The 12,114-nt window shown below is 39.6% G+C and overlaps 1 protein-coding gene across 2 annotated transcripts in view; it reads left to right on the top strand.

Moving 5' to 3' along the window:
- Nucleotides 1–12,114, top strand: part of HOOK1 (hook microtubule tethering protein 1) — a 65,797-nt gene that overhangs the window by 42,979 nt on the left and 10,704 nt on the right. For both annotated transcript variants that reach the window (XM_084872962.1, XM_084872963.1), the window contains 6 exons: nt 1,072–1,212; nt 5,451–5,544; nt 8,083–8,117; nt 8,672–8,754; nt 9,391–9,491; nt 11,261–11,362. In XM_084872962.1, coding sequence (XP_084729088.1) covers nt 1,072–1,212; nt 5,451–5,544; nt 8,083–8,117; nt 8,672–8,754; nt 9,391–9,491; nt 11,261–11,362 — 556 coding nt within the window. The remainder of the gene's footprint in view (nt 1–1,071; nt 1,213–5,450; nt 5,545–8,082; nt 8,118–8,671; nt 8,755–9,390; nt 9,492–11,260; nt 11,363–12,114) is intronic.

Here is a 12,114-nt window from a genome sequence, read left to right as displayed (position 1 = left end):
CCTGTAATGGATATTTTATATACATGGAATCATACAATATGTGGCCTTTTGTGACTGGCTTCTTTTACTAAGCATAATGTTTACAAAGTTGTTGATTTTTATTTCAGTTTTTGGTCATGCTGAACCAGAAATCATTTGTACTTTTTAATTATTAATATGTAGTGGTATTAATATTTTTAAATGGCCATATGAACCTATTTTTTAAAGTTTAATAATAGTGCTAGCAATCAGAAGAATAAAAGTTGAGATTGATGGTGGTTACTTTGAGGGAATGGGACTTAGGAGGGGAGCAGGTAGGCCTTCATTGTTTATTTTCATTTTTAAATATATTTTTATTGTTGATAGTTACTTTTTTATTTAATACTAGAGGCCTAGTGCACAAAATTCGTACATGGGTAGGGTCCCTAGGCCTGGCCAGCAATCAGGGCCAATCAGAGACTTCCTTTCCCAGGCTGCCAGCTGTTGGCTGGGGCCTTCTTTCCCTTGGTTGCAATCCAGGGCCTTCCTTCATTCCACACTGCCTCCTGGTGGTCATCAAATGTCATAGTGAGTGGTTGATCTCCGAAGGGAAATTTGCATATTAGCCTTTTATTATATAAGGTTGTTTCTTTCATTTGTATTTTAAAAACTTGTCTTTAATAGTTTTTTCTCTAAAAACAAAAATATCTAGAGATAGTCATATGACTGCAATTATCACAAAAGTGTATTTAAAAATTGTATGCCAACTGTGGTTTCTTAAATCTATTGCTTTTGCTGTACATGGTTTTTAAGGATATACTCTATGTTCGCTTTGGTAAATAGTTTCTAAATTATAAAAATTCATATTATCTCAGGAATTTCCATAGTCATATAACAATATGTAGAATAATCTTACATCTTTAAAATATTTACTAATTGTTTTTGAGACATGGTTTTATACATAGCTTTTTATTTAATAACTTTCAGAAGCTTTAGTAACATTTTAAAATGACAGCTATTGAGTTGCCAGGCATTTCCCTTTTTAGAAAGTTAAGAATGTAATACTTCTTACACTTAAAACAATTTAAAACAAATTTTACTTGTCAACATCAGGGAGGTGTTTATTCGACTGCAACATGAAAATAAGATGCTTCGCCTGCAGCAGGAAGGTACTGAGAACCAGCGCATTGAAGAACTTCAGGAGCAGCTGGAACAGAAGCACCGCAAGATGAACGAACTGGAAACTGAGCACAGGTGACATGCTCCTTCACAGTGAACATCATGGTGATTTAATTACCAACCACAAAATCTTGGTTCACAGAAGTGGCAAATATCATTGTCATTAACATAATTAGGATTTTTAGAAGAAGATTAATTTTTGTTGTTTGTAGTCTCATACTACTTTTAGCAGATTCTGTTAACCAGATTGCTTATCCTTGAATTTTGTTTGCATGTCTTCACTATTTAGAGAAAATTAACAAATGAATAGATGGCAACCTGGCTTTCTACTGCAGACTGGTGCAGAGATGGGACATAGATTATGGAGTCAAATTTGAATCCCACTTCTTCTTAAAGTTATTAATTATTTGGTTCTGAGCAACTTACTTAAATACACACTTAGTGTCCTCAACTATAAATTGGAGGTGATACCTATTTACAGGTTATGAGGATTACAGCAAATGTTTTACTTATTTAATACCAATGAGGGGTGTTCAAATATATTATTAAAAAAAAACTAGAGGCCTGGTACACGAATTTGTGCATGGATGGTGTCTGGCTGGCCCACTCTGATGGGAACCAATCAGGGAGATGGGATGCAAGAGGTTGGCCATCAGCGCCGTCCCCAATTGGGAGGGGCAATCAGGGGCGGGGCCCGCTGAGAGTGGGCTGTGGGTGGTTGGCCGGCCTGCCCCACCCCCAGTTGGGGTTGCGGGGGCTGGGCCAGTTGGGGGAGGGGCCACAGGAGGTTGGTGGGGCCAAACAGGGCCCACACTGGGCTAGTTGGTTGCCACAGTGTGCATCATAGTGACCAGTTGTTCTGGTCATTCTGCCATTCCAGTTGCTTGGCTTTTATATATGTGGGTATGACATTTAATATAGTGGTTACTGTATGCCAGGCACATTTCTAAGCACATTTTGGTATTAATTCAGTAAATCCTCATAATAACTTTATGAAATAATAAGTATGGTTACCACTGTTTTATGGGTAGGGAAGTGAAGTACAAGGAGATTAAATGTCTTTCCCAGAGTTATACAGCTGGTAAATTCTGGATCCTACCTTGACCCTCTGTCAATCTGATTTCTGAATCTGTGCTTTAACCACTATGCTAACATTCTCTTTATAAATAGCACTAGTTGCCTGGTGGGGAGTGGGCCCAAGCCGTTAGTCAAACATCCTTGGCACTGCCACAGAGGCAGGAGAGGCTCCTGCCAACGCTGTTGGGCTCATCAGCTGTGAGCCTGGCTTCTGGCTATTAGTGCTCCCCCTGTCGAAGTGCACTGACCACAGGGGGCAGCTCCTGGGTTGAGCATCTGCCCCTTAGTGGTCAGTGCATGTCATAGTGACCGGTCATTCCAGTCATTCTGCAGTTAGGGTCAATTTGCATATTATCCTTTTATTATATAGGTCTAGTGGCCCTGTGCATGAAATTTGTGCATGGTGGGGGCTATGTCCCGGATCTGGGTGGGTGTTCCTTTGGGGCATGGGGTAGCCTGGTGAGGAGCCTGTGTTGGTTTGCAGGCTGGCCATGCCTGCATTGGGTGAGGGTCCCCGCTGGGGTGGCATGGCAAGCCTAGATATGGGGCTCAGGGCCGTTTTCAAGCTGGCCACACCCCTTCAGGGTGTGGGTCCTGCTGGGGTGCCTGGCCAGCCTGGGTGAGGGGCTGAGGGCTGTTTGCAAGCTGGACAAGCCCCCCAGCAAACCACGATCCCAGCCCCTCTTGTTCCTCTCCCCAAGCCATTCCTTCGTTGAGTGGTGGCCAGGGCAGGCGGGAAGCTTGGCTTCCTCTGTCGCCAGGGGAAATCCAATCCTCCTGCTCTAGCTCTGTGACTGCTGCCATCTTTGTTGGGTTAATTTGCATTCTCACTTGATTAGCTGGTGGGCGTAGCAGAGTGAAGGTCAATTTGCATGTTGCTCTTTAATTATTGTAGATACTTGGACTGAAGGTATTTAAATGTACTTGACCAACCTTCACTGGGTTTTAGAAACCATAGGAATCTGAGACAGTTGAACCTTGTCTCTCATACTTGTATGCACACATTACATCAGCTGTGGTAAAATGAAGAATGCATTTTGGCTTTCTAAAGTGACCATTAAATATTACTATCTGACACAGTTTAATAGCAATTGACACTGGATATAGTAATTTTTAGCTTTTAGAAAGTTAATATAGGAAACTAGATATATCAATAGGTAATTATTATATTATGTGATAAATCTACACTAATAAAGAGAAACATGGTAATTGACTGTACCTTTGCAATGCCCACCAGCCAATCAGGAGTGAATATACAAATTAACCCAAGAAAGATGGCAGGTTAATTTGCATACGCAAGCGCTGAGTGGCTGGGGTTGGGGCGGGACATTTGCGTCATCGCTGGAGTGATGACACAGGTGTTTCTTACCACCCCAGCAGCTCCGTGCCTCTGGGCAGCATGGGAGGCAGAAAGGCCACTCCGGGCCGTAGTGAAGACAGTGCTGGCAGCCAGAGGAAGTAAGGCCCATTCTTGCATGAATCTTCATGCATCAGGCCTCTAGTGTGTGTGTGTGTGTGTGTGTGTGTGTGTGTGTATAGCAAAATTAAACTAGTTTTCTTGTTTTTATTAGTAAGTACAGTGTAGAAATGTTGTATTTTTACTACTGACACATAAAATACTCTCAATTTTTAGATGTGGGTAAATATGCTTTCAGGATAAAAATGTCTTCTTTTATTAAATACTAGAGGCCCAGTGCACGAAATACGTGCATAGGGATGTGTGTTCCTCAGCTCAGCTTGCACCCTCTCCAATCTGCCCATTTAAGTAGGATCAGGCCCTTTCACAATCCAGGACTGCTGGATCCCAACTGCTCACCTGCCTGCCTGCCTGCCTTCCTGATTGCCTCTAATGGCTTCTGCCTGCCAGCCTAACTGCTCCCCTGCCAGCCTGATTGCCCCCAACTGCCCTCCCCTGAAGGCCTGGGTCCCCCCAACTGCTCTTCCCTGCAGGCCCAGTTGCCCTCAACTTCCCTCTCTTGCAGTCCTGGTCCTTCCCAACTGCCCTCCCCTGCTGGCCATCTTGGGGTGGCCATCTTGTGTGTTGGAGTGATAGTCAATTTGCATATTACTCTTTTATTAGATAGGGTAGAGGCCTAGTGCAAGGGTGGGGGCCAGCTGGTTTGCCCTGAAGGGTTTCCTGGATTAGGGTGGGGGTTCCCTTAGGGCATGGCGTAGCATGGGTGAGGGACCACTGGTGGTTTGCAGGCCTGCCATGCACCCCTGGTGACCCAAGCAGAGGCCCTGGTATCTGTGATTTATTTATCTTCTATAGTTGAAACTTTGTAGCCTTGAGTGGAGGCCAGGCCAGCCAGGAAGCTTGGCTTCTTCCATCGCTGAGGGAAATCCAAGCCTCCTGCTCCCTCTAGCTCTATGGCCACTGCCATTTTTGTTGGAATTTATTTACCTTCTATAATTGAAACTTTGTAGCATTGAGCAGAGGCCAGTGCCGGCCAGAGCGGGCGGGAAGCTTGGCTTCCTCCATTGCTGGGGAACCCAAGCATCCTGCTCACTCCATAGCCACAGCCATCTTGGTTGGGTTAATTTGCATACTTGCTCCTGATTGGTTGGTGGCTGTTGTAGGAACACACATTACGACTCCAGTTGCAAGTGTTCTCCCACAACCCGCATGGTTCAGGGTTCAGGTTCAGGGTTTGGGTTGTGGAGGAGGCTGCACACAAATGAAAGAGACTAGAATGTATTAATTTGGTGATATTGGGGGCTAGATGGAAGCCCACCTCAAAGGGGAGGACTCCCCCCCACCTCTGGCCTTGCTATGCCTTTTATTAAGGTTTGGGATCCACTCATAGCCAGTAGTAGCCAATCAGCAAGAATTTACTTAAGACTAAAATGTGGGAGTTGCTTTAGCTACCATTGTCTCAATTAGACAGTGAGTGGTTAGCTCTGACCTTTCAAAGCTTCAAGGTTGGCCAGCCTTCTAGGTTCCTTGTCCACACCTCTCTGCTAGTGAGGACAATGGGTGGCTTCCGTCAGGGTGTGACTTGTGGGCATAGTGGAGATATGGTTGATTTACATGTTTCTCTTTTATTAGTGTAGATATCCTTGTAAGTAGTCTCCTATATACTGTATACTATACCTAGCCACAGAACATTGTTCAGCATCTGTTTGTTGCCATTAAATACATAGTTTGAATTAAATTGCATAAATGCATCTTTTTTAGATCCTTAACTACTTTGATTTTCAATACAAATAAACATATATAACTCATCTTAAAATAGGCTGAGCAAAGAGCGTATCCAAGAATTGCAGCAGCAGATTGAAGACCTCCAGAAGTCTTTACAGGAGCAAGGCTCCAAGTCTGAAGGAGAAAGTGTAAGTACCTGAAAAATTGTGGTGATTCTGTTCTTTGGCCCCTCTGTTAGGTCCTGATGCCCAAATTAACCTTGTATTTGAAAGTGCTACCCTTTATCTTTGATGACACCCTTAAATACCGTATATATTTGCATAACAGATGCGGTGATTTTGCCAATTTGGAACCTGTAAATTGATCAGATGTATTGGAAGGTGAATTCTATCTGTCCTACTTCAACAACTAATACTGTGTTCATAGCAATTTCTGACTGAGACCTGCTGCAGTTGAGGCCTTCCCAGTTCTCCTGGGAACCCAACAGGGCTGGCCTGAAAAAAAGTCTAGTGAGAGAAAGCATCAGCTAGAAATGAGGAAAACTTTTAATAAGAAAAAGGAGAATGAAAAAATGATTTCTACCAAAAGAGCAGTTATGAAGTGATTTATACCAACCTCCAAAGGAGAGAAACCTTAATGAAGTCTTGAAGACATTGCCCCCTTCCATTCTAGCTCATGACCTTGCCATTTCTAATGGATTTTGATAGCATATATTTTGAGAGCGAAAATAAGAGAACTTGGAAAAAGAACTAAAAAAGATCAAACAACTCGGCCAGTGTGTCTCAGTGGTTGAGTATTTAAGCAAGAACCAGGAGGTCATGGTTAGATTCCCGGTCATGGCACATGCCTGGGTTGCAGTCTACATCCCATTGCGGGGTGTGCAGGAGACAGCTGATCAATGATTATCTTTCATCATTGATGTTTCTAACTCTCTGTCTCTCTCCCTTCCTTTATCTCAAATCAATTTTAAAAAAAAAAAAAAAAAAAAAGATCAAACTGCCTAAATATACTTAGCAGTGTTCCTATAGTTGGCTCTCTATATATAGAAAAGAAAAAAGAAGTAACAATTGAGGGAGGAATGCATTTAACTAAAACAACAGCAAAAAGATGGGGCTAATTGTGTGTTATGTAGATACTGATTAGATGGAGTGTTAGGTGATTCTACCCATGTTGATGGGGGGAGAAAACTCAGAAGAATAAAGAGATGAAAAGGAAAATTGAAAGGGTTACATTTCCTTTCTGCCTTTTTTATGCTTTATTTGATTTTTTCTTTTTTCCCTGGGGGCTTGGAAAATAGAAATCGTCTCATGCATGGCGGCATCTCATATGTGCATATATACGGTATTGTAACCTCTCTAATACAAATATATTTTTAAGACACATTAGGGAATAATTGAAAAATCGAATCTATTTGGAGGAGTACATTTTAGATTAAAATTTTAAATTTATCTTTTAAAAAATTGTGTTAGTGTCCAAATTATATACATAAAGATAGAAATATATATATATATATATATATATATAAATTTATAGATTTTTTTTGGTTAATCCTCACAGGGGGATATTTTTTCCATTGATTTTCAGAGAGAGTAGAAGGAAAGGAGGAAGATGAATTGGGGAGGAAATAGAGAAACTCCATGTGAGAGACATGTTAATTAGTTGCTTCCTGCATGCATTCTGACCTGGGCTGGGGAACAAACCATAAATCTAGGTACATGCCCTTGACCAGGAATCGGGCCTGCGACCCTTTGGTGCACAGGCCAATGCTCTAACCTCTGAGCCAAACTGACCAGGGCTCAAATTATATATTTTAAGCTCTGCAGCTATACAATAGGTGATACAGAACTACTTTTGAAATTTAAATTTCTGGTTGTTTTTTAAAGGAAATTTTATGTCTTGAATTTTATTTTTTAACAAAATCTAATGACTTCCTTTCTATATTAATATTAAAGTTTTTACATTTATAATGATTAAGGTTTATTATAAAGATAAGTTAGTTATTTCAGTCAATTCTTCATTAAAGATCTAAAATCTCAAGCATTGTATTTTAAACTAGATGCCCAGTCCACAAGATCTGTGCACTCAGGTGGAGCGGGGGGGAGGGGTCCCTCAGCCCAGTCTGCACCCTCTTGCAGTCTGGAAACCCTCGGGGTATGTGGGACTGAAAACTTAGTCAGACATCCTTAGTGCTGGGCTTGCCAGCCTTGAGCCCAGCCTCTGGCTGAAGGACACTCCCCCTGTGGGAGCTCACTGACCACCAGGGGGCAGCTCCTTCATTGAGTGTCTGCCCCATGGTGGTCAGTGCACATCAAAGCAACTGGTCGTTCCGCCATTTGGTCGATTTGCATATTAGCCTTTTATTATATAGGATAAATGATTCTGTAGCCATTTCAGTGTTTGATACTCCTCCATATATCACGTTCAGCTTGCATTTTCTATTTTTCTTCAAGTTCAAATTGTATTTGCATTGTATTCAGAAATGTGAAGCATTTTCTTTTTACTATTGTACTCGTCTTATTTCATTTCCTATTCTTCTTTCCTTTCCCTTTGAAGTGAAAAATACTTAAATTCTATGTTTTTAAAAGTTTATTATTAGATATATAAATTTTTAGCATATTTATATTTAAATAATATGCCTTCAAAAGGAGATAAAGTGATTCTGATGTCTGGAAAATTTATTGTTGCCACAATAGTTATCTTACAGCAACTGTTTTTAATTTTTATAGTCCAGCAACCTAAAGCAGAAGTTGGAAGCTCATATGTAAGTAGAATTGGTATTTCATTTCAAATATGAGAGGGGAAGGGTTTTTAAAAAGATCTAAAGTTAATATCCTTTCCTGATTTTGTTTATGAAAACAAGTACCCTGATGCCAATTGAATGTTCACCATTGCCATAAAAAAGTGAAAAAAAAAAATGTGCTAGAAGGTTCAGCCTGCCTGCCAGTGATCCCAACGCTTGCATTTTTCATTTACTGATGCTATTGAGGGGTTTACAGAGCTGGCAACTATCAGAACTAGATTATGTGGAAAAAGGGATGTTTATCCTATAAAATACCTGTTTTAGCTTTCTTAGGAAGCAAAGTTTGTAGGGGGAATAATTTAGCATTTTTTGCACCTATCATGTGCCAACCAATTTACTTCTTCACAACAATCCCTATAATATTTGGAAGATATTATTCCCATTTCATAGGTGAGGAGCGTAGGGATCAGAAAGTGATGAGCCCACAGTCCACAGATATTATGTGGCAGAAAACCAGTTTTCATACTTAGATCTGTTTGGCTCCAAAGCTCCTTGCTCTTCTTTCTACTGCTTAGGGAAAAACTAACAGAGGTACATGAAGAATTACAGAAGAAACAAGAGCTCATTGAAGATCTTCAGCCAGATGTAAACCAGAATGGTAGGTATTTGTAAAAATCTGGTTCTAAGGACTTCCCCTTTTTAGTTGACAAATACAAGAATTATGTATAAGTTTTTGGACAAACTATAGATACATCCATTTCAAATAAGTGCTATGATAATTTTTAGTTTAATTAATAAATGATCTAATCTTAATGCAAAAAATATGTCTAATAACATGAACTTATTGATATATAGGAGTATCAAACATTTTGTAATATAATAGAATTAATACTATGAAAATATAAATAAAAGGATTTAAAATCAGATTAAAATGAAATTCAAATATTGCATAAAAGAATGTTTCATTTTCTCATGATGGTTGTGCTTAAATTGTATGGTGTGTTTGCTCATTGAAATGCTTAATTGAAAGAAGAAAAATAGCTAGATAAAGCAGGTTATAGATATTTTTAAGAAAATAATATGAAATTAACAAGGATGTATTGGTTGCAATTCAAAAGTTTTACATAAAAATTCACTACAAAAAATAAATAAAAGGTTTCTCTGTTAAGTTCTCTTATGAGTCCCTAGAAAATAAATGTGATAAATGTATATTTTTCTGTGTGAGGATGGAGTATTTTAAATAGGGGGTAGTTGGTTATTTTATTTGATTATTTCATTTTATTTTCAACAATAGCACAAAAGATCAGTGAACTTGAAGCTGCTCTTCAAAAGAAAGATGAAGATATGAAAGCAATGGAGGAACGATATAAAATGTATTTAGAGAAAGCAAGAAATGTGAGTGATCCGTTCTATAGGACTTACGACTCTGACGCAGGTGCTAAGTAGGCCTGTTCCACCTGATTGTACTGCTCTTCTTGTTTCCCTGTCACGTCACTTCCCTCCCCACTCTCTGTCTTGCCTGTCAGGCTCCCGGTGGGTTTCAGGTCAGTCCTCACATCCTCTCCTCTCACTCATCAGCCTCAGGTAAAATGAACACATGACTTACAGAAACAGTTAAGAATGGACAGCAGTGACCTCTTTAGAGAAAATGACCACTGTGATATACAGCATCATTAGCTTTAAAATGAAGGCATGTTTGTCTATTGTGAAAATTTAGCTATTTAAATTTGTTTGAAAATATTTTATTTGTGCATGGGGGTGAGGGTGTCTCTCAGCCCAGCCTGCACCCTCTCCAATCTGGGATTTCTTTCACAATTCAGGACTTCTGGATCCCAACTGCTCGCCTGCCTGCCTTCCTGATTGCCCCTAACCACTTCTGCCTGCCAGCCTGATCACCCCCTAACCATTTCCCTGCCAGCCTGTTTGCCCCTGATGCCTAACTGCCCTCCCCTGCATGCCTGGTCAACCCTAACTGCCCTACCTTGCAGGCCTGATCACCCCTAACTGCCCTTCCCTGCAGGCCTGGTCCCCCCCAACTGCTCTTCCCTGCAGGCCTGGGTCTCCCCTAACTTCCCTCCCAACTGCCTTCTCTTCCTGGCCTAATCACCCACAACTGCCCTCCCTTGCAGGCTGGTCCCTTCCAACTGCCCTCTTCTGGCCATCTTGTATCCACAAGGGGGCAGTCATCTTGTGTGTTGGAGTGACAGTCAATTTGCATATTACTCTTTTATTAGATAGGATTATGTATTGAATTACCACATTTAACTAGATAATTATAGTAAAAAAGATGGTTGCTAACAATTTTTGTACAATCAGCAATTTTTACTATAATTACTGAATTCATTTTAACTTTTTAAAGAATTTTAAAAAAATAAAAATAAAAAATGTTCAAGGCACATAAAAATAGAAGGCATCTTACTTCCCTCATTTCCAATATGCTTCAAGGCTTCAGTGCTCAAGGACAGCCTCTAACTTGTGTAGTGAGAGTTTTTTCAACAGGGTGGGGCAGTTGCTTCTGCCTAGAGGCTGTTACTTTTAATCTCTTAAGAGGCCTCAGGGCAAAGTGTTTCACAAAACTACTATTCTTAATACTCTAGTGCCGAAGCCGGTTTGGCTCAGTGGTAGAGCATTGGTCTGTGGACTGAAAGGTCCCAGGTTCGATTCCGGTCAAGGGCATGTACATTGGTTGCGGGCACATCCCCAGTAGGGGGTGTGCAAGAGGCAGCTGGTCGATGTTTCTCTCTCATCGACGTTTCTAGCTATCTATCTCTCTCCCTTCCTCCTCTCTGTGAAATATCAATAAAATATATTTAAAAAAAAAAAAAATAAAGGTTTACTTGAACAGAGTTAGCTCATGTTTAAAAAAAATAAAAATAAAAAAATACTGTAGTGAAGGCCAAATAACTATTACTGATTATTGAGCCTTGGAGAAGGGACATTTGATTTTGAGATGGGGATTTTTTCATTTTTGTATTGAATTTTTATTCTCTTTCTCACCTATAGAATAATTATTTTGTAATTAAAATTAAATTATGAGACAAATTATAGTTGCTGGATCTCTTTCTGTATAATTTTCTACTGCACTGATTTTGTAGACTGTGTTCTTATATTTCAACATTTTATAAGATAAAGTGAACATCCTTTTTTTTTTTTTCTTTAAACAGGTAATAAAAACTTTAGATCCTAAATTAAATCCAGCATCAGCTGAAATAATGCTGCTTAGAAAGCAGTTGGCAGAAAAAGAGAGAAGAATTGAGATTCTGGAGGTAAAACTTCATATTCATTTCTCTCCTCTTAATTATTCTGTTTAATCCTGATAATTAACTGTTGATATATTAGCCATTAATGATCATGTCTCACAAGAAGTTAGAAATACTCTATTTTAGCATTGTGTGTTCGTTGCAGAGCATCTCACTGGCCCACGAGATTGGTCTCTGCAGTTCATGCTCCCTGCTGTATTGTTTCTCCCTTCCTCGTAACAGCCAATCTATGGATGTCTTTTGGAGTTTTTAATAGACTCCACTATCACACTCCTTTTAAAATTATGTGGATGAGAGTTCATTCAGAAAAAGAAAAAGAAAAAAAAGGAAATGAAAGAAAAAAAAACAAGTTCACCTTTTAAATAGAAAACCTTATTCAGTTCACCAAATATATCATATCTTCTCCCTGATCCCATGGGAACCCAAACATACTTACTAGGTAGAATTCCTGAGAGAAGGAAGTACTTCAAAATCCCAGTAAGCCCTTGAATAAAGTGCCTGTTTGTTACTGACCATGCAAAATTATGGTAATAGTAACATCATTAAATTTTAGAGTTAATTTTATATCAGTGGTTATGTTATTTTTATGAACTGAGTAAACTATAAATATGTCAGTATCGAATTGTATATTCTTAGATTTTTATAATTGGGCATGTTCTACTTTTCTTTGCAAAGTGTTTCACAAAACTACTGTTCTTAATACTATAATGAGATTTGATGTTATTCTTGAAGTCAGTATATACTTCCTCATAATCACA

The sequence above is a fragment of the Pipistrellus hanaki genome, assembly GCF_964339955.1.
Source record: "Pipistrellus hanaki genome assembly, chromosome: 2".
Lineage (NCBI taxonomy): Eukaryota > Metazoa > Chordata > Mammalia > Chiroptera > Vespertilionidae > Pipistrellus > Pipistrellus hanaki.
The sequence above is the reverse complement of the archived record's forward strand: the minus strand, read 5'-3'. Positions and strand labels throughout refer to the sequence as shown.